This window comes from Tachypleus tridentatus, chromosome 12 (assembly GCF_004210375.1).
Source record: "Tachypleus tridentatus isolate NWPU-2018 chromosome 12, ASM421037v1, whole genome shotgun sequence".
Taxonomy (NCBI): domain Eukaryota; kingdom Metazoa; phylum Arthropoda; class Merostomata; order Xiphosura; family Limulidae; genus Tachypleus; species Tachypleus tridentatus.
The window spans coordinates 11,974,294-12,002,067 of NC_134836.1; the positions used below are offsets into that span (position 1 = coordinate 11,974,294).

Below are 27,774 nucleotides of genomic sequence, written 5' to 3' on the forward strand. Positions count from 1 at the left end.
ATGATGAAGGATATTAATCATTAGAAAAGAGCCTCTATCAACTATGAAGGTGCTTTAAAACTCATAGCGGTGTTTCAAGCTAGTTCTTATAAATAAACACCTGTACATTACTGTTTAAAGTTTGAGTACGTACATCCATACGAAGTCAGCGTTGATAAAAGTAAAGAAAATTCATATTGATATAAACACAGAGTTTGTGTTTATCATACATATAAAGTTCGGTTAAAACAAACAAAACGTTTGTGTTCACATATCTTCATAAGGACCATGCCAATACAAATACAATAGGGTTATGTTCATATATAAAGTCCGTGTCAATACAAACACAAAGTTCGTGTTCATATATATAGCGTCCGTGCTGGTACGAAGGTAGGAAATTTTTGTTTACGTATAAACATCAAATTCATATTGGTACAAGTCATAAAATTCGTCTTTCTGTATATAGAAGCCTTGTTGATACAAGTACAGAGTGTGTGTTTATGTATATAAGTACATGTTGATACGAAACAGAAAGTTAGTGTTCATACTTACACTTAAAGTTTGTGTTGGTATAAACACAAAGTTAGAGATCATATATGCACTTAAAAGTCCATGTTGGAGATTATGTGTATACTTAAAATCAATGTTGCTATAAACAAAAAACGTTGAAGATCACATATACACTTAAAGATTGGATTGATACAAGTATAAATAGTTAGAAATCACATATGTAATTAAAGACTGGGTAATACAAATTGTTAGAGATTATATACACACTTAAAGTGAGTGGTGGTATAAACACAGAAAGTTGGAGATCATATATACCCTTTAATACTAGGTTGATATTAACCCAAAAACTTAGAGATCATGTATGCATTTAAAGACTGTATTGATATGAACATAAATACGAGGTCTAAATGAATGTCGTCCGTGTTTGGGTAATAAAAGTTCATACCCTGGAGGGTCAGGTTCTCTATGACCTCTTCTTCCTCCTCGTACTTATATTCTTGGCTGATTGATATTTATGACTGTGAACTGAATTTTATTTGGTCCTTTTCAGGACAATGTCCATGTATCTTGGCTCGTATACAGTTTGTATTCTATTAGCAGAATGTCAAGTTCACTGGTGGCATTTTTTTAATACATAAATAAAGAAACCATAATTTTTTTTTAATTTTTATTTATTATATTTTTTATTATTATTTAAAGTTTTTATTTTTTTACTTTTCTATATTTGAAATATAAGTTAACTGGGGAGAGATATTTAGGACTAGCTTCATTATGTATGAGGTACCTGTCTAGTTCGCATAGTAATTCGTTTTTCATCCAATTCTTATTAAAGTACATAATTGTAATATGTAGGAGTCTATCTGGTATGGTTGGTATGTTCGAGTATTTTTGAATGAATTGAGATGATATTGTTCTTGGAACTCTGTGTGCAGTTGTGAGGAGTGTGTTTTGGATTGTTTGTAGTTTAGTTTTAATTATTTTATTGCTTACAGTTATCCATGCTGGAGCTGCATAATCTATTACAGGTCTAATATATGTTTTATAGATTTTTAGAATGTTATCTGTAGATGCTCCACTGTTTTTACCAGTTAGACTCCTAGCATAGTTAGTTCTTCGCCAGACTTTATTTTTATTTCATTCACATAATTGATCAAAGTTAGTTTTGAATCATAGGTCAGACCTAAAAATTTTGCCGATTGGGCAGTCTGGAGTAGAATGCCATTCATATATAGTTCTGGCTGTTGTTTTTTGTGTTTTGTGGATTTAGTAAAGACTACGGGTTGTGTTTTTGCTGTGTTTATTTTTATTCTATATTTTTGACAGTATTCACTTATTCTATTTAGTTGCGGTTGTATGTTCGTGGTTGCTATCGTGGGTGTTGCGGCACTTTTCCAGACTGCCACATCATCTGCCAACTGTGAAGAGAATCCATGATTAGGATCCCTCAGTGGCATATTGTTTACATACATGATGAAGAGTATAGGGCTAACCACCCCTCCCTGTGGGACACCAGCTTGTGGAGTAAAGTATTCAGAAAAAGTTCCTTCAACATTTACTCTACATTTTCCATTTTTCAAAAAGTTAGATAACCAGCAAGTAATTCCTTGCGGTAGTTCTATTTCATTCATTGGGAACCTTAGACCATCGTGCCAAACAGTGTCGAATGCTTTCTCGATATCAAGGAAGCAAGCGACTGTACATTCTTTTTTGTTGAAACTATCTATTATGGTTTCGGTTAATCTGATTAGGTGGTCTGTCGTTTGTCTAAATTTCCTGAATCCATTTTGTTCTTTTGGCAATTTTGATGTTATCTCCAAGAATGTGGAGAGTCTATTACTGATTATTCTTTCAAGAATTTTGCCTACACAGCTGGTCAGGCTGATTGGTCGGTAGCTGTTAGGTTTATTCACTGGCTTTCCTTCCTTATGGAACAATAATATATTTGCAAGCTTCCAAGAAACTGGGATGTATCCTGAGGATAGTGATAAGTTAAAAAGTGAATTTAGGTGGTCAAACAATTTCGGAGTGCCCTTTTTTAGGAGGATAGCTTGTATTTCGTCTTCACCTGGTGCTTTGTTTTTTGTGTTTTTATTGCTTCTAGTAATTCTTGAAGGGATATTTCATTTGTTAGTAATGTGCTTGCATAATCTGTATCGGATCTTGTCTGTTCAAAAAATATGCGGACTGTTGAATTGCGCGGCTCCAGTTGGTTCCAGGGGAATTCGCTTGGTATCGCTAGGTTTGCACAGATCAGCTGATTACGTCGCCATTTCTCGATTGCAGATATCTTTATTTGTGTATTAGCTACGCGGTTTTAAGTGAAGTGCAATTTTTTCGTTTGGCGGATTTCAGAATGAATGACCTGAAGGAACAACGACTTGCTGTGAAATTTTGTGTTAAACTTGGAAAATCTGCGACTGAAACTTTTGCTATGCTTAACACGGCTTACGGTGATGTTGCTATGAAGCGTACGGCATGTTTCAAGTGGCATGAACGCTTTAAGGATGGTCAACAGTCCATTGAAGATGATGAGCGTCCTGGACGTCCTTCCACGTCAACTGACGACCCACACGTCGACAAAATCAACACCCTGGTGCGGGCAAATCGACGTCTGACTGTCAGGGAGCTTGCTAAAGAGTGTGGGATATCAGTTGGATCTTGTTACGAGATTTTGACCGAAAAATTGAAAATGCACCGCGTTGCTGCGAAATCTGTGCCTCAGAACTCGTGAGTTTTTGGCCAAACAGGGGTCCCAGACCTGTAACTTCTAAATAAAGTACATTTTGTTTTATGACGTCAGTCCGCGTATTTTTTTAACAGACCTCGTAGTTCTTGTTCGTGTATTCACGTAAAGTTGGCATGGTTAGAAAAAATTCGTGTTAATGAATATACGTAAAATTATTGTTATTTTGTTGTTACGTGGCTTACGTAACTTCAATAATAACTGGAGTAGTATTACGTATCTTAATTTTAATATTAACTGGGGTTGTGTTACGTTACTCACTCTATTTCAGTAATAATTACTTGTGCTGTGTTACTTAGTTTACGTAAGTAATAACAGTAGTAGTGTTATAATACTTACTTTAAAATTTAATTAATCGGAATAATATTATGTAGCTTACGTTTAGTAAATATTAATCTAGCGTTACTTCATTTCAGTATTGACTGGAGTGGTATTACATAGATTATTTTAGTTTAGTAATAACTGAAGTATTGTTAAGTAGTTTAATGTTAACTAGAGTAATATTACATAACTTGCTTTATTTCAGTATTTTTGCCGTGAGAGCGTTATAATGTGACGTTGTATCCTAATATTCATTGATAATAGAGTAGCCCAGTCAATGTTAAGCTGTGTTGACTCACCGTCTTCCCTTTAGTCTATCACTGCTAAATTAAAACGGTAGTACAGATAGCTCTTGTGTATCTTTGCGTGAAATTCATAACCAAGTGAGAATTGTGTTAGGTATCCTACTTTATTATGGTAATAATGTTGTAGTTTTACGTTACTTATATTATTTCAATAATAACTGCATTGAATTTAAGATTAAAAAATAATACATAAAAGTTCAGAGGTAGTTAGAATATTAAATTTAAATATTACTTAAATTTTATGAAATATCTTAAAGAATTTGTCATTTCTCGAAATAAAATGTATCATCCTAACCAAAAGATGGCAGTTGCTATTTTCAAAGTTTGCGGTCTTTCGTTCGTGATGTACACACATTATACTGTCCGGAAAATAGTCAACAAGTGGAGGGCTTTCAAAGTAACTGCCAACATGCTCAGGTCTGGTCATCCAAGCAAGTTCACCCCGAGAGCAGACCACAAGATGCTAAAAGAGGTCTCCAAACACCCTAACATGTCATCACAGGACCTACAGCAGGCTCTGGCTACTGTTGATGTGAAAGTGCATGCCTCTACAATCAGAAAGAGACTGCACAAGTTTAACTTACATGGGAGGTGTGCAAGGAGGAAATCTTTGCTCTCTAAGAGAAACAAAACATCAAGGCCGAACTGAAGTTTGCAAGAGAGAATGTAGACGAAGACCAGGACTTCTGGAATAATGTTCTTCGGACAAATGAGTCCAATATTGAATTATTTGGACACCAGAACAGAGGATATGTTTGGCGTAAACCAAATACAGCATTCCAGGAAAATAACCTCATACCAACTGTGAAGCACGGAGGTGGAAGTGTTATGGTTTGGGGCTACTTTGCTGCAGCAGGACCTAGACAGCTCACAATTATAGGATCCACCATGAATTCTACAGTGTGTCAGAGGGTGCTTGAGGATCATGTGAGACCATCTGTACGAAAATTAAAGCTGAAGCGGAACTGGACCCTGCAACACGACAATGACTCAAAACATACCAGTAAATCCACCAAGGTCTGGTTGAAAACTAAAAAATGGAGAGTCCTGAAATGGTTGAGTCAAAGCCCAGATCTTAATCCCATTGAGATGCTGTGGGGTGACTTGAAACGGGCTGTACATGCAAGAAACCCCTCAAACATCTCACAGCTGACAGAATTCTGCATCGAGGAGTGGGGCAAACTTTCTTCAGACTGATGTCAGAGACTGGTAGATGGCTACAAAAAACTGCAGTCTCACTGCAGTTATTTCAGCTAAAGGAGGTAACACTAGCTATTAGGGGGTAAGATGTTCTAACTTTTCCTCACTTAGAATATGCATTTGTGTAGAATTACATTTACAGAAGATCTTGAAAAGTCTTTTCTTCAGTTTTAATTGTTTAGTTATATTCTTATTATCTCTCAGTATTGTTAAAATTGAGATTAAATATCTATATATCCAAAAATGTTACAAAAATACACAGGCTTTCATAGCGTGTCCTAACTTTTTCACATGACTGTAACTTAATTTTAATGTTCGAATATGTCTGACAAATAGAGTATTATGATTATTTAATTAAAGTTTCTTTAATAGAAATGTGCCAAGATGTGTATTGAAAGGTTCTACATATGACTACACTAAGATACCTCTAATTATCAACCGGACTAGTGCGTTGTAAGACTACTTACTGCCAGACAATCCTTTTATTCCGCCTAAAACAGGGATGGCGAACCTTTTTGAAAGCGTGTGCCCATAATGGGGATAATCTTCTAAAATATTTCTCTTATGTGCACATGGTAAATTTTAGCAGCAGATTGCCATTTATTCTTCTTCTGAATTATTTTAAATAAAACAGCTTTATGAGTTACATGTTATTAATAACTACAGTAATTCACAATAAATAAAATTAATGAATTATTAGCAATAATAATGGACTTTTTTTGTAAGGAAAAAGAAGGAATCCTCTTGTTTATTTACATTTATTCATTGTTTTACTATTGACAGAAGGCATTTTGTGAAATAATAATCTCTGGTTCATATTATGTAACAAACAAAAAATAAAAAGACAAAGAAAGGAAAATAATCATATTTTACTCTTAGTGAGACTTTTGCTGCTGCACCAACGATGACAGATATTCTATACCAGGCTTGTATTTGGTTGTTTTGAGAGCTATACATGCAGCACTAGCTTCATCAGTAAGTCTATTCCTGTAATTAGGCTTTACAAAGGTCGTTACTGAATGGTTCGCATCGTTAGGTGGTTAAGGCACTAGAGTCGTAATCAGAGGGTCGTGGGTTCGTATCCCCGTCAAACCCTTCAGCCGTGGGGGCATTATAAAGTTACGGTCAATCGTTGGTAAAAGAGTAGCCCAACAACTGGTGGTGGGTGGTGATGACTAGCTGCTCTTGCTCTAGTCTTACACTACTAAATTAGAAACAGCTAGCGCAGATAGCCCTCGTGTAGCTTTGCGCAAAATTCAAACCAGTCATCACCGACAATAATGATTCGCATAAATGTGTTAATCAAAATACTGTTAATACTGCCATTGCAACATTTCTCAGTCTTTCAAAAGTTTCAGCAATAGAATTCCAGCGTTTCAGAACCTCATTTTCTGCGTTATTCCAATCACTAACCGATCTCTTTCAACATTTTCTAGTTCAGCTCTTTAAGTCGACAAATTTTTGCCTCCAAATTGAGCTGCTTTGTAAATCAATGAGTTGCATCTCAAACTTATTCGAGTCAATCCACTGCAAGGTTCTCAAATTCAGTTTGTCTAACGTTGCACTGTCTGCATACTTTATGAATTTTACAGTTTCTTCAAATAACCTGAACTTATTAAATTGTAAAGAAAATTGTTCAAAAATTGAATTAATGATGCTCCGAATGTATATTTTCTTATTAATTTCAAGATCTATCATGTTTGTTTGTTTTTTAAGTTTGGGAAATATTTGAAAGAGCCATTGTAAACATCACGTTTAATCATTTTCAGTTTGATTTCAAAAGATTTTATGCTATAAAGCATAACATCAAGTGTTTTGCTAGATCTCTGCAATTTGGTGTTCAGGTTATTTAAATGTGAGGAGAAATGTGTAAAAAACATCAATCTACATACCCACACAACATCAGATAATTCTTGACAAGAAAATTTTTCATTTGTCAAAAACAAACGAATTTCATCCAAACACTCAACAAAACGTTTAAGAACAGAACATCAACTTAGCCAGTAAACTTTGTCGTATATAAATAGTCCTATGTACACTGAATTCGCCTCTCTCAGTAAATTCCGAAATTGTCTTTTTTCCAAAGCATGCGCAGAAATACAGTTAACTACCTTGGTTACAATTTTCATCACTTTTTCAAGCTTCTTAAGGCCAGCTTTTGCACACAAAGACTCCTCGTGTTATAATACAATGAAAGCCTACTAGTGGATGTCCAACATATTTTGCAACCAGATTTACAAAATCTGCTTCTTTACCAATCATGCTGGGTGCACCATCACCTGTTAAGGGAACTATTTTTGAAAGGTCAACCTGTCGGTTGGATAATTCATTTACTACTGTTTTACATATTTCAGTCCTTGTGGTGTGTTCAGGTAACGTTATCAAGTTAACCAGTTCTTCGCAGATTTCATCAGTCCTACAAAATCGAGCAGTAACGGCTAGTCTAACTGATGATGTAACATCAGTGCTCTCATAAAGACAAATGGAAAGGAACTTAAATGAACCAATATCTGTTGTTAGCTGTTCTTATATGTTTGTTTCCATCTTTAATAGTCTATCTTTTACTGTGTTTATACTCACTGGCAATTCGTTAATGCGCTGAATATTTTTTTTTTCTTTTTCTGGAAAACCGTCAAAAAGTAAAGGAGCACATTCCAGTCACGATTCTTTAATATATTCCCCATCACCAGGTGGTTTCCCATGTTGAGCAGTAATCTTTGAAATATCAAAACTAGCAGTAACTAAGTTGGAACTACTTGAAACAAATTTCATCAATGCACTTGACTGTATGTTATTGTTGATATCTTGAGAAATGTGCTATTTTTTGTTCTTGATCACTCTTATCACAAAACTATTTATGAACAGTTTCATAATGCCGCTTTACAGTGAAAGTCCTGCACACCACGGTTTCGAAACATAAGATGCATAATGCTTTATCACACCAAATCTTTCAGTCCATGATCCTTGAAAATATCTGCTACTGCTCCTTCCACTTGGATGTGTTTGTTTTTTTGCTCGTTGACCTGACATTCTGACAAGCTGAAAAGGGTAAATACAATTTAAAAATATCTCACCACTTAATTTAAATACGAGAATTTAACTTATCGTAACATAACAGTAAGTGGAAATTTCTGTCATTGATATAAAAATAAATCTGTGATTATTTTTTAAAAAAATATACGCATACCACGCCAAATAACATAATTTTAAAAATATAATTCATATATTTACTGCGCTATTATCGCTAAATATCCAGTATTCACTTACAAACAACAAAAGAAAATTATGAGCAGAGCGAAGCCAATACCAACAGTTTACGTCTGTTTTTATTCTTTGAGTCTGCAAAGAATTCAAAACGTGTCATCTGGTATCACGTGCTTCCGAAACCGCAAAACTGACGCCAAGAAAGCGTGAGATGTCTCCTGTAAACATTTCTTACTGCTCCAGGCCTGGAAAAATTATTCGCTGCTGCATTTGGCAATAATGATAATCATTATATATGTTTATTTATTTATTTTGGGTTAACGTGAGGGTTTAAAGACGGCCTGGCATGGCCAAGCGCGTAAGGCGTGCGACTCGTAATCCGAGGGTCGCGGGTTCGCGCCCGCGTCGCGCTAAACATGCTCGCCCTCCCAGCCGTGGGGGCGTATAATGTAACGGTCAATCCCACTATTCGTTGGTTGGTAAAAGAGTAGCCCAAGAGTTGGCGGTGGGTGGTGATGATTAGCTGCCTTCCCTCTAGTCTTACACTGCTAAATTAGGGACGGCTAGCACAGATAGCCCTCGAGTAGCTTTGTGCGAAATTCAAAAACAAACAGGTTTAAAGAATCGAGAGGCGGCACTGCATACCGCGTGTCAGCAAAATTTTTTTGTCGTGCCACTTTGGGCACGCGTGCCATAGGTTTGCCATCACTGGACTCTAAAATGTACAAAGCCATTGTGTGGTGGATACTGCTGTCTTACTACCTTTTCCTATGGTCAGTGATTCAAAATTAAAGACATATTTACCTGAAACCTTGTGGTCTTTGAGTTGAGTGTTTACCCCGTATTTATAAAAGGTGACATTAATTTATTGTTTCTCCTTGTACGAGATCTCGGTTGTGTTGGAGGGGAATTAATTTATTGTGTTATAGTGAAGATAAATAAATTCAATTGCTTTGAATTTTTTTTGGTTTGTACATTGTTATTTTTGCAGTAAATAATAAATAAACAAGATTGTGATTATATAAGTAAGTTTTACTGTAATTAAACTGAGTATATTGGAACATTATATGTGGATAAATGTTAGAAAAACAAATTCATCTACTTAACCTGTCAGTAAACCAAATTAATTTCGAAATAGGCCCCACAGTAGCTCAGCGGTATGTCTACGGACTTACAACGCTAAAACCGGGTTTCGATATCCGTGGTGGTCAGAGCACAGATAGCCCATTGTGTAGTTTTGTGCTTAATTCAAAACAACAACAAAACAATTTTCGAAGTAATAGGTTATATTTCAATAAAAATGAGATATAGAAAAACATAGTTGCAAGTTTGCTCAACAGACGGCAAGACCATCAACTAAGCCTCAGATTGCAAAAATATTTTTATAGCGTTTTTCAGTTTAATACATGTTCAAAGGTGTCTTTTTTCACCCATACTGGTATAGTTAAACATCGAAAAACATGAATAGAAAACGTTACACATTTTTCATATAGTAGTTTCACATTTTATCAGTATTTTTGTGAGTTTTGGAATAATCAATTTAACATGACTAAATATTTAATAATTCAGTTCGCCACACAAAAAGGTGAAACTTTTAATACTTAAGGTGTATTGTTAGGACACTTAGTTACAGTAAACAATACAACATTTTTAGTACATAAACATTCATCAACTGCAGCCATGTGCTACTGTCAGTTGCTCTTACTTTTTTTGCTCACATACAAACTCTTATACCGAGGTTGATAAGAAATTGTTTCTTTGGAGTTAAGCACAAAATAACATATTTGGCTAGTGTACTTTGCCCATTGTGGGCATCGAAGCCTAATATTAACGTTTTTAGCCCTCAAACATACTGCTGAGATAGAGGAGGGCCTGCCGGGAAAAGACAAAGTATACTAATGAATAAAAGAATTGTTCACCACATACCAATCCATTCGTTTACGAAGTTTAGTTCTTTGGTGTCATGGGTACCAATATTTTCAAACAAAACTATAGTGTATTCGTAACGCTAGTTGAGTGTCCGGAATGTCTCGTTTTCCATGTTTCCCCGCCTTCTTCGTGGAAGTCAGAAGTGTTTTTTTAAATTTAGAAAAGGAGTTAATAACGTTGTTGTTATGTGGTTGGAAGTGTTAGTTGTTTTACGACAAGTGTTCGTAATATCCAATATTACGTAGGACGTTTGTAGTGCTAGTTATTTTTTGAAACAGGTTGGCTCCTGATTAAATTAAAGTGTAAAATTACAGAATTCTGGTTCTGGTTGTAAAGGGTTTTACCAAATTCAAACAAGGCCTCGTATCAAGTACGTGTAGAACTTAGAAGCCAACAAAAAATTCGGGAATTGCAGTTTTGTGCGGGACTGTATTCTACTCTACGATTTAATAGTTAATGACTGTTGGTAGATCGGAAAGATAGCTTACGATATCACACTTGACTTGGGAGAACTGGATATTATTTAAATTATACAGAAATTTTTGGAATCAATGCACAAAATATCAGCTACGTACAAGTTTCCAGTAAGTGTTAACACGATTTGTACTTACATTTTTATAGATAGAATTTTCTCTTAGTAACCTGCATTTAAAACTATCGATTTCATAGGTTTACCGAATAAATCTTTCCAAACTTTTAATTTTACAATAGTCAAATGTTAAATAAACGGTTTCATAATTTATTATTTTATTTTGCTATTTCAGTTTTTTTATAAAAAGTATATATTGTCTTTTGATTATGCCCAGATAACTGATAATGATGCTGATAAAGGAATGTAAATTTACTAAGGCAGCCAAGTAACACAAAATATTTAAGTTTTATATCAGTTTAACATTTTAAAGCTTAAGTGGTTCGTTAACTAACACTAACATTTATTTTTACTCGGTTTATGCTTTTAACAAGCTTTATCCAATCTTTAGTGAGTAGTTTAGACTAAATAATGTTGCCATTATTTGTAACTTATGATCATTAAATCGAATATGCCTTGTTACTATAATTTATAAACTTGTATTTTATTTTAATACTAATGAGTTTATTAACTACTGAACAGGCCCATAAGATCAGACTTTCTCTAAGCTATAGAAACATTATTTTTGTAACATAGCAACAATTACGATTATTGTGTTTGATTTAAAGTGTAGGCCTTAAGTTTTTAATTGATGTCAGTTTAAGCATAATTCTTCTAAAATAGACAAGACGATGTGGAAGACAACATTAGAACCAGGAATATATTAAAAACAAGTAAACATTCTATGTTTGATTCGTAACATGTAAAGTTTACTCATAGTTGATAATTACTGGTATACCATGTGTTTGATACCTCTTTATGTTACTGTAGAAACTTCGAAATGTTTTTTTTTATTTATTCAGTTGCATGTGTGTTTTTTCACATTATTTATGATGGAAATTATTAAATTTCTTTCACTCATTTATTTCTCTGTGTTATCAACCTGTGGTATCACTTATCTTTTTCCATGGATGATATTTCTACAAAGTTACCCATACTGTGCGGTAGACAGCAGCCTTTTCCAATGGCAGATCAGGTGATGTCTCGAGTTATAACATCCCTTATGATTAATGCAAATGATCAACAATCATGCGAATAGGGTAACTTGCCCTAGAAAAGGCTGACATTATATGTATAGAAATAAAATTTTTTTTTCTCAAAGTGGAACAGGTTTCTCAAACCCTTCACAACCTATGAACTATCAAATTTAATATCTATATTTGTATGTGAAGTTTGCAATGACTGGTGGAGGTAGTTATTACCTTTCATCTTATACTGCTGTTTTTTATACTAGAGCTGCTAGTATACACACACTTACATTTGTTTGATTAAATGTAGTTTCCATATTTGAAATCTGTATTAATATTTGATAATCCTATAATTTAGTTCTCTATTTATTGAGCTTGAGTTGTGCATTAGATAACATTTCATTATTCAAACTTTGTCTCCAACAGAAACCAGAAATGAAAAGCCGGACACCCATAGATGTCAATATTTATGCCACCAGAAAGACACTTGCTCAGGGAATGATGGACATAGCTTTGCTAACAGCTAATGCTTCACAGCTAAAGTTGGTTCTCTCTCAGCCAGATATTCATGAATATTTTCACATCACTGTTGTTCTTATTAGTGCATCAATTGTTCTGCAGGTAAGAAAAATTAAGTTAAAGAGCTCCATCAGAATCCAGCCAGGTTATTTATAACTGATAACCTGATCAGTATATCAGTAATGTCCCAGTTCTAAAGTTCAAACATATGAAGACCAAACATTTAGCAAAAAATGCCAGTGAGGATAGTTGTCAGAACAATTAAACATACATGTTTGTAGAACAACTTCAAGTTTTATTTACCCTGTAGAACAGTTTTTGATTGAGTTGTGAACAGTAGTTCTCTTCGTTTGTCACACAAAGTTACCCTCACATTTTGTCTAATTCTGGATGATAGCTTTTATTTCCAGTCTCTACACATTTCAGTCTCAGGTTATTTTGATATCTTGAACTAATCCTCTCTGAATTTGTTACACACTTTTGTTTCAGGTTTTTAAAACTATTTTGAACAAATGCTCTCTGACTTTGTTACATAGTCAAGTCTCAAATGTTTTTACTGTTTTGAAAAAAATGGATCTTTTTTATTGTTCACTATTGTTATGCAATCAAGTTTTAGGGAGCCGAAGGTCATCTGTTTTAACTACTTACAGCACTATACAGCAGTGAGTTATCTGTCATTCAGTCAGTAGGCACTAAAATGAAGTCAGTAACACATATACATGACATGAATCATGAGAAGAATTATGCACTCTGTAGACTACAACACAGTATGATGTATGAAATTCTAAACCAAGAAATAAAAATATTTGTTACCCTTAATTTTGGTTTTGTTAACTTTTCAAATAAAACATTTTTGGGAGCCTGTGAAAGTACATCCAGTGTTATATCTTGAATGGTCTTGGAATTCAGTAATTCTTACACCTTACAAACAGATAAGTGGTGGTATATTTTAATAAGTTTTACTCCTGATGCATTGCTCTGAAACTTAGGTAATCTCTCCAATATACTTAATTTCCTTTGTGGTTGGTAACATGTGGTGAAGTTATTCTGAAAAATGCTTTGAAAAACTAAGTATACATTAAACTTTACAGGTCCAGTATTAGGAGTTTTGTACCCAGTGATGGGAGGAGACAGTATGGGGACAGTGTCAAGTATGTACTTGGTTAGAGGTGTCTGGAAATACAGCTTATGGCCAGCATACTTCACTACAGTATACTAAACTGTAACTTTAACTATTATTTCAAGGCTAAAGGGGGTAGAGAAGACTGCCTTTGCACTGGCTTTCCAGTTCAGCTACATATTTGTTAATCTGGCCTGATTAGAAACATTGTACTAAATCTGTAGTTTTGTGCTTCTTTCCGAGTTCAAGGGGTGGTTGCCTCTATTGACCCCTCCACAAAAAAAAAAGACACTGCTGATTATTTGTACACAAAACCATTCACCTAGACTAAATGTTACAACAGCTGACATGTGAAACAAGTATCAGGTGGAACCTAGACTAAAAGTTGCAACAGCTGGCATGCTGTACCACAAATACTAGATGGAACCTAAACTAAATAACAACTGCTGACATGTTATGAAACAAATATCAGGTGGAACTTTCACTAAACATCATAACAGCTGGCATAACGTGCCACAAAAACCAAGTGGAACCTACATTAAATACAACAACAGCTGATAAGCTGTACTGTAAATACCAGATGAAACCTATACTGAACGTAACAATGGCTGACATGTTGTGCCACATACACCAGGTGTGAAAATGTTCTTTAAAATGAAGCAGGTGTGGTGACTTACCGTTTTTATTTTATTTGCTTACATTGTGATCATCACAGCATATTATACTGTTTGATATGCTGTGTCCTGTGCTTCGATTAAGTCTGTACATTTGTCAGCTGTAAAATAAATTGTGATGTAGTTGCAGCCACGTGTCTCATGATATACTAGTGGTTAAAAATATGTTGATTCATTGTTTTCTTAGAAATTAGGTACATAGTGTTTAGCTAGTAATTGTGTGTTCAGTCCAGAAATGTCTTATGATTATATGAGAGTGCTGTTAGGTAAAAGGTTGTGGTTTACACATGTACTGAGCTTTTTGTTTAGACTTTCAGAGAGCTTGAAATGACACATGAGTGTTTGTATCTTTTCAGATTAGGGTTACCAGGTAATTCACATAATATGAGTTAACTGTCTGATATGTGTTACAGTTTATTTCTGCATGAAAGACATCAATGTAAAAACAAATGTTTCCCATTGCTGTAAAACTTTGTAAAATACAAGGAGTAATGTGTAAAGTAATATGATATAAAACTTAAAAATAATGTAACAACTGGTAAACAGGAAGGTAAGTTTTTAAGTAATTATGCCTTATATTTTGTTTTTCACCTGTTAAAAAAGGTATATTTTGAAACTACCAGTAATGTGCAGCATTTTGAGTTGAATATAGTTCTTTATTTTGTTATAAGATTCCTTTACATTCCTGTATGTGTATAGAAAATATTGCTGTCCTAGCAGAGACCCGCAAAACATTTGCAACAGCACTTTAAATACAGGACTTCAACTTCTAGTTATTATTTTTATCAAATACTTTTCAGAATTGAAATTTCTCACCCTGAAAAAAACTACCTAAAGCTGCTCATGTGCATAAAGAAATTTCAGAACATAAATACAAGTTTTGGCCTCAACAATATACTTTGGAAACAGTTTTTTACTGTTATGAAGTATGCTAAGTTCTTCTTTTACCCCTAATCTATGAGTGTGCTTGTCTTAGGCATAATTGATTTTAAGCCTATGTTAAGTATGGCCTGTATCCCATAGAGATACATTACTATAGTAACTTGTATATGTTTTTTGCATTAGTTTAGTTAAGGCTAAACTTTACCTTTTTTAATGTTACCAATAAAACCTTTATAATGTTATTTTAAGACCTAACTTCAGACATTTTACAAAAAACTTTTATATGCTTTTAATACATTGTTTTACAAAATCTACTAAAGTATATTTACATCTGCCTTTTATTAACATCCATTGAAATGAAGTGCATGTGCACATGCATTTATTATAGTAATTTGTAAGCACTTTTTCAGGTCAAAAAATGGATTAGTTCTGTGTATTTTTGGAATTTTGTGACAGAGCATATTTAATGAGGGGCTTTATTTTCAGATTATTGTTGGTATCCTGCTCATACTGGTTGGCCGCTCAAACATAAACAGTGAAAGTGAACAACTTCGGGCTGACCTGTTTAACAACATTACTGTCATATTTAATAAATGGATTAGTTCTGTGTATTTCTAGAATTTTGTGACAGAGCATATTTAATGAGGGGCTTTATTTTCAGATTATTGTTGGTATCCTGCTCATACTGGTTGGCCGCTCAAACATAAACAGTGAAAGTGAACAACTTCGGGCTGACCTGTTTAACAACATTACCGTCATATTTATATTCATCATCACTGTTATCAATGTTCTGATATCAGCATTTGGAGTTGGGGACAGCTATTTAGGTGGTGGTCCAGAGTGGAAGGAGAACACAGATCCTCGAGTGACAGAAAAATTGATTGAAAGAACAGGAGCAGAAAATGACTTGGAACGTTTTGCAAGAGCAGCTGGATTTTATGTTAACTGTACACAAGAACTATAGACATGTAAGTTATTTCAAAGTGTAATGTGTTCCAGGAAGTTGTTTGAACCTACTTGGAGAGAGTCCTTTAATGCAGTCTTTTGGAAGAAAGAAATAAAAACTCTCTCATTGTGTAGTGTGATAAATATAAAAGAAAGAGGCAGCTGTTTACATCAAAATCTTGTCTGAAAGATATACCAAAGAAGTCTTTTTTGTACATAGAAAAATTATACTCTTCCAGTTACAGTGGCAAGCTTAGATTGAATTTCTCAAATCCATTTAGATAATGAACTAAAGTAAAACTTAAAAAAAAATGTATTTGAACAAATTATATTTTATAAAGTCAGCTACTTAAGGGAAGAAAGGTAACTATGTAAATATTCATTCAGTTTCAGGTATTGAAATCACTGTAACACATCTTACAGGGGGTGGACAAAAAAAGCAATTCCACTTAAAAATGTTCTTAATTTGTTATATCTTTTATTAGATAACAGAAAAATATGTAAAACTATATGTTTTTAAAGTATACTCACAAGATCTGTTCAAATATGACTTCAAATCCTAATTTTAGCACTGCCTCTCGTAGATACTTGCACTTTTCATGATTTTAGTCACATATTCTCAAAAGAAGTGTCGTGCAACTGCTTAGTTTTTAGACCTTATTCCAGTTAGCCTACAAAATGATCACTTTTGAAATTATTGTAGAAGAGACACGAATAATGTTGATGCCAAATTTTATTTCATTAGCAGGATGTACTACACTAAACTGTTGGGAACTAATCACACTGTCATTCAACTTTCAAAATGTGACTTACTTTAAACAATAAGAATGTAGATTTACTGTATATTATTTATAAAGGTTTTTAGCATAAAAGAAATGCTCATCAATTACTTTTTGTGGTACGTGGTATAAGTAGTTAAGAGTTTTGGCTCTGAGTAAAATCAAGAGTGCAACACAGTTAACCTCCTTAAGGTTCATGAAATAACCTAATTTGACAGATCAACTTAAGATCTTTGTGTCACTGGGGACAGATACTTTTGTTTTTATCAATTAAGGCTCAGTCTGTCCACTCCCAACCTCTGAATCAAACATTAGTAATTTATTCTCCTTAGAAAGTTCAGTTAGGGAACTGAAGGGGTGTTCGACAAAAACTCCAGGTGTCTACACTGTCCAAATTATGGACGCAAATAGTGTTATATTTAGGAATTGAACTAGTTTTAACAGTAAACTTTTTTTGTTTGTTAATTGTGGGTGGCAACAGGAAGGGTTAAGGCATATTTTCAGGTAGCTTTCGCCCCAGCAACCCCCTCCACTCCCCTCCCTGATTCATTATTTTAAAGTAGAAATTCGCTAAAGGAGTAATAAAAATAGTCTTAATTTTTTTTTCCCAAGGCAGAGTTTTGTTGAATTATAGTTTGTTTCTTATATAGACCGACGTAAGTTTCGTACAATGAAGAATCACTTGGGTGTGGGCGTAAAGTTGGGTTCCGTCATACTTGAAAATGTAAGCCTTCAAAACTTTACAGCCATTCCACCTTGACCAATTTGCCACGGATTTTGTGTTTTTAATAAATGGACCCATGCGATATGTTCGCGATGTCTTTATGATTGGCTGACCTATTTCTACAGTGTATAAAACCCCGACTCCACCGAGGAGACGTGATCCACTGAACGTTTTATTTTGTTACGTTTATAATCATTATATTGAATTCTGAGAAGCGTGTATTCAAGTGTAGCCCACGTTAGTCACGTGCATATTTCCTATTTGTCTTGGAATCCTACTTTAAACAAAAAAGTGAAATACTGTAATAGCTTTTAGTTGAATAGAAATCGTCATGTTAAGGAAGATATGCACAACACTGAAGAGAAAGAAGGAAACCTCGATCGAAGTAATAGATCGCCAAGTTCAATCACTCCCTCTACCTAAAGTTTAATGCAACTTCTGTACAGGGGCATAGGTTTTTTACATCCGATGGGGGGGATGATTTTTGCAGCCACTTATGTGGACTGTTCAATTTGCAAATTGGTAATCTCTGATTACGTGAACCTGAAAGCTGTAAACATGCAGTCACAGAGTAATCTTGTTGCCACGATACTTCAAGGTTTCCATGTAGGTTTGTATAAGTGAGGTGTTGTGAACAGTTTTCAAAATGTTAATCCAATAAAGACAAATGTGTCATAAATTAACTGGCACGAGAATTTATTCCTGTACACTGCACAGTATAAAAGATGGCCATTATACTTGGCAAGGTTACTAATAACTTTCATTGCATGAATTATGTTTTCAAATATTAATAAAATTAGTAATTACCCTTGATAAGTTTATATCTACTGAAAAACTGTTCATGTTGTTTGATAAAAATAATTAAAATGTCTTTGCGAACTCTTGAAAATTACACATCAATACAATGTAGCACATAATTATTCATACTTTTCATTGAAGTAAGATTCATTTAGTTCTCTACTCTACATGTTCCCAAACGTAGACCTCCTTTGTGATGATCTGTTTATGAATTATTTCATAAGCTCTTCTATATTTATCTTGTCGACCTCATCTTTGTGGGTATGACAAACTGCAACATGGTTGAAGCAGCACTGAGACATAGTTCACCTTAACCACGTCTTCGAGACCGTCTTAATGCAGAAGAGCTGCGTTCACATTCTTAGCTGGATACTGGACATACAAGCAAAATTTTCATGAGAAGAAACACTTCACTAAACATTTGCTGGCTTGCTTGATGCATTTTACAGTAAGCATCCTTCACACCTATCAGAGATATTGCTTTTGTTGTTCGTTTGAACATGGGCAACTGAAACTCGAGCCGTTGTGCAGAGATTTCTGGATAGAAGTTTATAACCGAGTTGTCAATCTTACCAGATATGATCATGTTCTCAAGTGCCAGATATTGCCTCAAGTCATTGTTGTCTGCATTGATTCTAGTGGTCAGATGTTCTGTGACTGTGTCCACAAATTCAAAATATTGGCTTCTGTAGTAATCTCTAACCGTTGCAGAATGGTGTGCTGAGCCATAACCTGTGATCCTTCTGGGGGGTCTGCGAATGCGTGGTAGTTCAATAGGCACCAGATCTAGGAAAGTTACCTTTTTTCAGCTTCATCAAATTTCTTGTTGTAATTTTCCTCTGTTCGCAATACCCGAAATTGCTCAACTGTCATTGCAGATGCTTCAATAATGCCAGATACTGTCGCTAATTTTGCTTGGAATGCACGGTTTTGTTCCTCTAATGCAGCTAATGGATGCTGAGCCATCAACAATCCTAAAACTGTCTTTCATTTGTCAAATCTGTCCAGCATACCTCGTGCTTTCACTGCTACATCTGATTTTTCATTTGCTAATTCAGACAAAAAATCAACAATGTCACTGTAGTGATCATTAGCACATGTGATTGCAGATAGGCGGCAAAACTAGCGTGTTGGACACAGTGGGCGGATGTATTTAACTGGACCATTGTGGCTGTCTGACGATATAATATTTTCAAAGATTGTTTTGTATTTGCCTGACCTCTGAAGTAAGGCACCAAGTTCATGTACCCACTGGATAGAATGTCGAACACATTCACAAGCTTCAACTGCATGTTGCATTATTAAATTAGCCTTGTGTGCTCCACAGTGAAAAACAAAGCTGACGATTGCTTCTCTTTTATTTTTGCCTGGCATCCACTGTACGCATCACTCATGTTAGTGGCTCCATCATAAGTTTGTGCTCTTAATTTTGACAGTGGTAAATTGAGTCTAGTCAGTACATCAAGTATAATCGAGGATATTGTTTCACCAGTTGTATTGAAAAACACTGTACCTACCAAGAAATGTCTCATGGACGTCAAGGTTCTCATCTACATATCGTACACATTTTGCTTCCTGTATGGCACTTGTAACATCTTGAGTGCTATCAACCATTAATGCAAAAATTTTACTATGCTGCACTTCGTGTACTATGTTCCTCAGTATTTGATGGCTGAACATCTTCATTATTTCATTCTGAGCCTGGGGTGATATGAATGTGGTTTTCTTTCACAAGTAGGCCGTCAACTCAGGATCTTCCTCTTCCAGGAGCTTCATCAACTGCAGGAAGTTCCCCTCTGTATCAGTACGTCCGCGTAATGCTAAACCTTGACGCAGTAAGAAACGTAAACTTCTGAATATTTTGGCTAGACTTCTTTTGCATTCTTCCTGCTGCTTCTTTTTTCCATCATGTAGCTGGATTGTCACTGGAGTTACATCAAGTGAACCTTCTGGAGATATAGCAAATTTGTGATGAGAGGAGGATTGGTGTTCATTGAATTTCTGTTTTGCCTTTTCCCAGTTGCAAAACCGGTGGATATGAAGGTACACTCCACTGGCCTCTCCAATTTCCCTGTAAAAAGGCCTTTATTTTCCGCCTTGGCACAATGAAAGCATATGACTTTTTAAGTCTGATTGTCGAAGTGCAGCCATGGGAACTCATCAAACCACTTGCCCTGGAAGTTGAGATTTTGCTTTCTGTCGTGGTATTAGTTGTTCGTCTGGATGATATGGCTTTCCATACTGTATCTGTGGAGTGTCAGATTTTTCATTACTACACAAACTTGTTTAACAACTATCTGGTGGTTCATGATGTGCAATAGTTGCACAAGCATTTTCAGACTCGTCCTCTGATGAACATGGTATTTCCTCTGTATGGCAAGTTTCTATTCCTTTGCTTGAGGTTGTTGGATTATCTGCATTGTCACTTGTAGTACTAGTACTGGCTTGCAGAACTGTCTATTATCGGAAAGTTTCAGACGCATGCTTGTCATAATTGGAATCTGTTTCTCAGATGACTCAACTGGCTAAAATACAGTCTTTATTGAAAAACTAACGTACAACGAACGAAGATAGAACAGAATGGAAGTAGGACTGAACTGTACAATGTATTTAAGTCGAACGCGCGAACCTCACAGTGACTACCGAGCCGACTGACCACCTGGGCATCGCTGGGACAATAATGTGTGCTAGTTACAACACAAGTAATTGCAAGTTTCTCGAAAAATACTTAAACAATCACAAATATATTATATTCCTGTTAAAGCTCATCAAAAGACAAACACGTTGTGATATAATGTCTATAAGCACGTCTATTAAATAAAAACACCTAAACAAAAACTAACAATACAATTCGAGTAGAGGCTTCAGGCCGTTGAAATCACTCCTTTTGTGTTCTAATTATACAAGGAAATACAATATTTTTACTATCTATGATAAGAGAATATATTGTTCTTTTACCATAAAGCACCAGCACTTTATTAGAGGGTGGTGATAATCTGAAATTTCATGGATTAATGAGGGACCACAAACACAGGTCTAATGAGCCCTGTTGTAAAATCGAGGCTCAGACTAAAGGGAGCGGAGGGGGATGTTGTAGGGCGCATCTGGATCCGAGCGTCCTGAACTTGTCGTTAACTGTACACTAAACATACACTATGGTCAGTGGATTAGGCAGCTAAGGAGAGTAAGGCGTTCGACAATAAAACCGGCTAGACATGCATAAGGACAATTGCTGTAGGAAAACCGCACAATATACACATCAGATTGATGCAACTACAAGCTACAAATGGCCTGCCAGATCTTGATCACAGGAGTTTACGCTTGGGAGTAATATTTTCGAATTTCATGCTCTGCTCAATCTGTTGTGATGAAAATTTTACTTAATCTTACACTACATACAAGACGTAGGTAGATTCTGTGATAGTGCTTGCAAGCCTTGCATGTTTACTTAGGTCTACTGACTGATACTTACGAATTATCGCTTAGATCGAAAAGCTTAGAAGCACGCCTATGTTAAAGATGTACATTTCGGCTTCTGAAAAAGCCTACATCTAGGCCTAAATATGTAATTCGTTTGGTAAGAACACGAGAATCACAAGAAAAAACATTTGTAGCTCTGTGATGCGATAAAACAATTCAACAGACCAAACTTTAAAGGGGGATGATTGTATGCACCATACCCCCCACCTAAAATGAAGGGAGGATGTATCCCCCCTCCCAGGTTTTACGCCCCTGCTTCTGTAGGGCCATTAACAGCATTAAAAGCCTGATTTACAAGGACCGAAACATTAAACGTACATACAATTGCGTAACGCAACAGGTGTGGAGTTCTAACAGTGTAGGTTACCACATCACAACTCGTGTTGTCGTATATAAATATTTAGTTAATAATCACGTCTAGTGTATTGATGTTGCAACCTTACCTTATTCATAGGTATTCCAGCAACCCAATTCTGTGTCACGTGTAATTATAGGTGGCGCTTGTTGCCGGTTTTATACCCAGGAGGATATTACAAGATAAGCAAGCCTTTTGTATTATTTACAATTTCATAACGCGTATTGTGTATATATATCCACTGTTATAATATTTATAAACTGTATTCGAATATTTATAATTTACATTTGTTACACCAATACCAAATAAAGGGCAGTTAAAATTATCCTAACAAGCATGAAACGTAGATTTCTAATTATATCTGGTTTTTAGTTGATTGATCAAACACCAGAGTTGCTTTGAATAGCTGTTTATTTTAGAAGATTAAGTATATTGGCTTTTTTAGAACTACATAGAATTGCGTTTTGTGTTTATTACTTGTATCTGTGTGTATTGTTCGGTATGGTAACCGCTTTTTACGTAATAAAAATAATGAAATAAAATGCCTTATGATGCTTAAAACGTTTATTTTTTCGTTTGGAACTTTTCTGTAGTGAGTGCCGAACACTGACAACGAGAATATATTTAAGTAACAAATATATTGTGTAGACGAGCTTTTCTTCAGCATTTCACTATCTTCCAGACACTTTGGTTTATCAAAGATTTATATATCACAAGTTTATATGTGATATAAACTGGAGCGTGTCTAAGTTTATTTTATTTTGCATTATATGCTTTAGGAAAAATAAAAGAAGCTAGGCTAAAATTGTCTTTCAATCCTTACTAACGTGAAATATCGAATTTCTATATCGTGTCCAGCAGAGCACAGATAGTTCATTGTGTGGCTTTGCGCCTACCAACAAGAACAAAACGAACCCTAGCGGTTAAAATCAGAACTTTTGGTTAAATGTCACAGTAAGTATTCAAATAATTTGTATTTCAATGGAAATTCCAGTGAATTTTAGTGGTGACCACCCAATAGTTCGAAGTCCCGATAGTCATAAATTTTGGTTTTCACAATACAAGTAAATTCTGAATGAATAATGAGATTCGTAGGTCTATAACAGATATAATCTAAAGGGAAAAGTTTAAAGGACACATCTTGGTGGGAGTTCGGGGGACCAGTCTACCTTAACGGTTTTCTCTCGTTTTAAATACAAACAACAGGAGTATTTAGAGCGACAAAGGAACTAGATTAACAAATACAGTCCTGACGTGTAGATATCAGGGATCTGCAGCTGATGTCAAACAAGAAAATAACATCGTGGAAATAATGATGCACATTATCCATGAATTCCTGAGAAACTGCAACGTTTTTAGGTCATATTCTGAGGTGTTTTGTCATAAAATACCACAAATTTAACCAAACAGTCAATTTAACATTTTAACAATAAAACAGCATCTTCCAGCTAACGGACCTTCGAACTCACGGTCCGTCACACTTATTCTAAAGAGTCCCAAGTTCGCGTCATATTGATTTTGTGTACTGAGAATGCTGTAAAAATAATTCATCCCACTATTCGATTAAAGCAGATCAACTTCTTTCTCTCTGTAGTATGTTAGCTCAAAATTAAGCACTACTAACGTAAATAGTTGATTATAGCTTTGTATGATTATCTGAAACATTTTCATAACATACTTTATTTGGTCTGTATTACTTACAAATGTTAAGAGACGTTTGTATAAAATTAAAGGAAAAAATTGTTCCAAATCTGTCAGTTAAAACTATCATAATGAAATGTGCTCATTCTTATTTTTCACGTAATCGGTCTCGACAAAATGTACTTTTTTATTTAAAAAATGGTTCCGTTAAAGAACTACAGAGTCCGCAGTAAGTCTACACACTTTCAACTCTAAAATCCGGGGTTCTGTTTCCCCTGAAGAACACACCATATAGTGCAATGTGGCATGAGGCTTTGTACCAAAAGGAACGGAGATTACCGAAGTTATAAGATAGCTTTTCAAAAGATGAGGCTTAGAAAACAAATAGAAATTACAAGAGTTGAATATGTTTTCAAAAGATAAAGTTTAGTAAACAAACATTACAAGAGTTATAAAAGAGCTTTTCATAAGCTAAAATTTAGTAAATGTTTCGAACATATAAAATTGTTTTCAACTTAAGACCTGCATTTAGTTTTCAGTAGAATGACGTTCTGAGAATAGTACAAGGTTACAAACATTGAAAGTGGAGACTAGTATTGTTGATGTTTATTCTCAAGTCAGGCACAAAGAACCAGTTTACGTTTACAGACAAGCTTAACATAACTCCTGGTGTTAAACGACTTTCAAGTGTGTTTTTCATATAGCAAAGCCACAAAGGACTATCTGCTCAGCCCACCGAGGGGAATCGAACCCCTGATTTTAGCGTTGTAAATCCGGAGACATACCGCTGTACTAGCGGGGGGCACGACTTTCAAACGAAATACACTAGTTATATATACTGAATATGTAACATTGACTCAAAAGCGTTGGATATTTATTATTGTTAGGCCTGGCATGAATGGTTTTGGTATTTAAGGGTAAATCCGATGTATCGTGTTTACATTGTCTTGCCGTAAAAACACGTTCCGTTCTGTGGAGCTGTGAGTGTGTTATAGGAGTGATGGCCAAATCTCTTTCTTTTTTACACTTTCTAGAGAGCTGGATGCGACAGTTGTTGAATAGCTACCTATTATTACATATTATACACATTAGTCACAGTTTTTGACTGTTTTATTTTTTCTGGGACTGATGCACCAATGTGTTATCTATGTGACACTCAGATCACAATAAGCCACATTTTACTGTCTTGCCATCGTTACGACTCTCAACGACAGCACCATTTTAGTCATTTTTTGTCCCAAGGTTTATCCATAACGTTATACAGTGTCATTGGCGATGGTGACACTGTCCACATTACAAAAGTTTTTAGTTTTTTAAATGCCATAGACCTTTTTAACGCTATTTAGGGTTTTAATTCATAAATTAGACTTTGAGAATTAAAGTACATCTAATTCGATATGAAATTAGAAAATGGCCATAACGTCAAAAACACGAAACCAGGATTGGAAAGGCCAACTTCAGGTGACTAATGCTGGTGTTTGAACTTACCCATTAGTCATCCTGGTGAGTTATGATAATTTAAATTATGGTACAGAAAGTAATTTAAAGTTTGTATTACTGTAGTTTTTCTCTTACTACTGTAAACTAGACATAAAAATTGGATTTAACGTTATTTAAGTTTTTAATTCAAAAATTAAAGTTTGTTTTGTTTTACTTTGTTTCCTTTTTCCAAATTTTAATAATTTTACTTTCAACTTTTTACCGGATGTTTGGCGCAGGTAGCCTTGTTGCTTTGCGCCACAAAACGCCGAACGTAGATAAACGTCTTTCTCTCCATTCCAGCAGTTCCCCTTTCCTGATTGGACGTTTTTCTCTCCATTCCAGCAGTTCCCCTTTCCTGATTGGACGTTTTTCTCTCCATTCCAGCAGCCCCTTTTTCTATGTGTACATTTCTCTCTCCCCATTAAAAGAGGAAAGGGGGCTAATGTACGTCTCTCTATCTCCAGTAATGTTAGTCAGAAGCTGTCGGTTTGTTCACTTCACAAACCTCATTTTGAATAAAGATTGTTTATTTGTTCACTTGTTTGTTTTGCCTTTTTATTTATTTATTATGTGCATAAAACTTCCAGAATGTATGTTGTATGGATACTTCTAAACATAGATGTTAGATAACTCTAAACTTTGATGTTGAGTACCTGAATAACACGGACTAGTTAAAAACGTGATCACACACACAGTTTAACGCAGTGAAACTAAAGCTCTTAATGAATCACACTTCCTACACTACCAGTTTTAATGAACTAGTTGAATATTTATAAGATCATAGAATACAAACTTGCCTTTAAGTTCCGAAAAGAGTTAGTCAGTGTGACACAAAGACGTGTTCTATATCATAGCCGAAGCTACGAGTGTTAATAATGAAAAGATAATCAGTGAAATATATTGTACATTTTGAAAGAGTAAATATACATAAAATAACAAAATATTTCACAAATCCCAGCAGATGTTTATTTTATACTCTTCACTCCGACATAAATAATATATAATACAAAGTTCTCTGACTTCTACACCGGCAACCACTAGGCTTAGCAAAGCTGTTTTTTCAGTACCAATTTGTTTGAAACGGTTATCTGGAAAACATAACTTAGACATAGCTGATAATTTCCTTGTCCGTTTCCTCGATCGAATTTCTGATGTTTCGTAAAGCGTTTGGAGTTTTGCCAAGGGGTCTTTGTACTAAGTAAGACCAGTGAAAGAATTTGGTAATTAAATACACTTAGTTTTTAAACAATCTATATAAATATTATAAAAAAAATCTGCTTTAAGTGGAATTCGAGCCAACAAGTTTGTTGGAGGCCATCGCATAAAGCCCTAAACGTTATCTCTAAATCAAGAAAATAGGCATAAGTTCACCTGATCCCATGATACTTCAGTGAGGAACCTGTTTGTAAGTAATAATAAACATGATTTCATATAAATAAATTAAAATCTTTATCTCACCACGCTATTAGAAAATTAAAAGTTTTGAATATTGTTTATGTGACGATTTATCTAAGTTAGCACAAACCAGAAGAACCACAGATGTGGTAAACATTATATTTTTGTTTTCGGCACAAAACTAATAAGCTGTCTGAGTTCTGTCAGCCACGAGATATCGAGCCCCAAGATCTAGCAATTTAGAATAATAAATTCCCACTGATCAACTGGACTTTTCGAATTGTCTTTGACTAAACTAAGGTTTCCGTTTCACAAATGTATTTATCTAAAATATTTACGTTATTAAAAACCTGTAAACAGCGATTCAAAAACCTTAAATTCATCAGTGGATATCATCTGCTATATAAGCACATTTTTGTGAACTATTTCGTTGTTTGTAGTTTCATAAGATTATTGGTTATAACACAATACCATCAATATTACTACTGGTGTCTCCTGTAATAACAAAAGCATCAATATAACTATTGGTGTTTTCTATAACAACGATACCATCAACAATACTACTGGTATTTCATGTAACAATAAAACCATCAATATAGCTATTGGTGTTTTCTGTATCAACAATACCATCAACATTACTACTGGTATCTCATGTAACAATTAAACCATCAATATAACTATTGGTGATTTCTATAACAACAATATCATCAAAATTACTACTTGGGCTCCTGTAACAATAATACCATCAATGGGCCAAAATAATACGAGTTTCTAGCTTTTGGAGTATGCAACCTTTATCTGATAAAATGGATTACTTTGTGTTTACAACATTCGGTTAACAAAATATCTTACAAAATGCAGGACAGTTATACAGAACTTTTTGAAATTTTAACCTGATAATATCCAACAAAATGTTTATTGCAATCTAGTTATGGTAGGGCAACGTTCATAACTGTTCCAGTCTTCAGTTCGGAAAATTAGATTATTGTGAATCTCTTTTCATTTGCTGGTTATTTGTATAATTTATTTTAAGAAATTGTTGTGGGCCAATCTATAACTCCACATATATTAATGATTGAAATGTACTTATTGGAGTAAAACAGAGATTGAAACAGCTACAAGAATGACCAATATACTTGCCTGGAACTAGTATATTATTGACCAGTATCTCTGCTACAATAATTACCAGGATA

The 27,774-nt window shown here is 34.8% G+C and overlaps 1 protein-coding gene and 1 long non-coding RNA gene across 4 annotated transcripts; one reads left to right on the forward strand and one right to left on the reverse strand.

Annotated features, from left to right (window-relative positions):
* Positions 1 to 5,802: 5,802 nt before the first annotated feature.
* LOC143234621 (uncharacterized) lies at positions 5,803 to 8,401 on the reverse strand. Its single transcript, XR_013018739.1, has 2 exons — positions 8,326 to 8,401; positions 5,803 to 8,097 (listed from the first exon to the last, which is right to left on the reverse strand). It is a non-coding gene; the product is annotated as an uncharacterized LOC143234621 (long non-coding RNA).
* Positions 8,402 to 10,253: 1,852 nt separating this feature from the next.
* LOC143234619 (ninjurin-2-like) lies at positions 10,254 to 25,723 on the forward strand. 3 transcript variants are annotated; one of them, XM_076472089.1, is made up of 3 exons: positions 10,254 to 10,775; positions 12,214 to 12,408; positions 25,487 to 25,723. In XM_076472089.1, the coding sequence occupies exons 1-3, from the start codon at positions 10,743 to 10,745 to the stop codon at positions 25,703 to 25,705; spliced, it is 447 nt and encodes a 148-aa protein (XP_076328204.1). In that variant the 5' UTR covers positions 10,254 to 10,742; the 3' UTR covers positions 25,706 to 25,723. The 3 variants fall into 3 exon arrangements, with proteins under 3 accessions (XP_076328204.1, XP_076328205.1, XP_076328206.1); XM_076472090.1 differs by having other exon boundaries at positions 25,490 to 25,723; XM_076472091.1 differs by lacking the exon at positions 25,487 to 25,723 and adding an exon at positions 15,644 to 22,624.
* Positions 25,724 to 27,774: the final 2,051 nt, after the last annotated feature.

What these genes read in the sequence shown, in the direction of transcription:
- LOC143234619 (XM_076472091.1), top strand. Translation starts at nt 10,743, where the DNA reads ATGCACAAAATATCAGCTACGTACAAGTTTCCA. An exon ending in CAGCTACGTACAAGTTTCCA is followed by an intron (nt 10,776 to 12,213) that starts GTAAGTGTTAAC and finishes TGTCTCCAACAG; the next exon opens with AAACCAGAAATGAAAAGCCG. An exon ending in GTGCATCAATTGTTCTGCAG is followed by an intron (nt 12,409 to 15,643) that starts GTAAGAAAAATT and finishes CTTTATTTTCAG; the next exon opens with ATTATTGTTGGTATCCTGCT.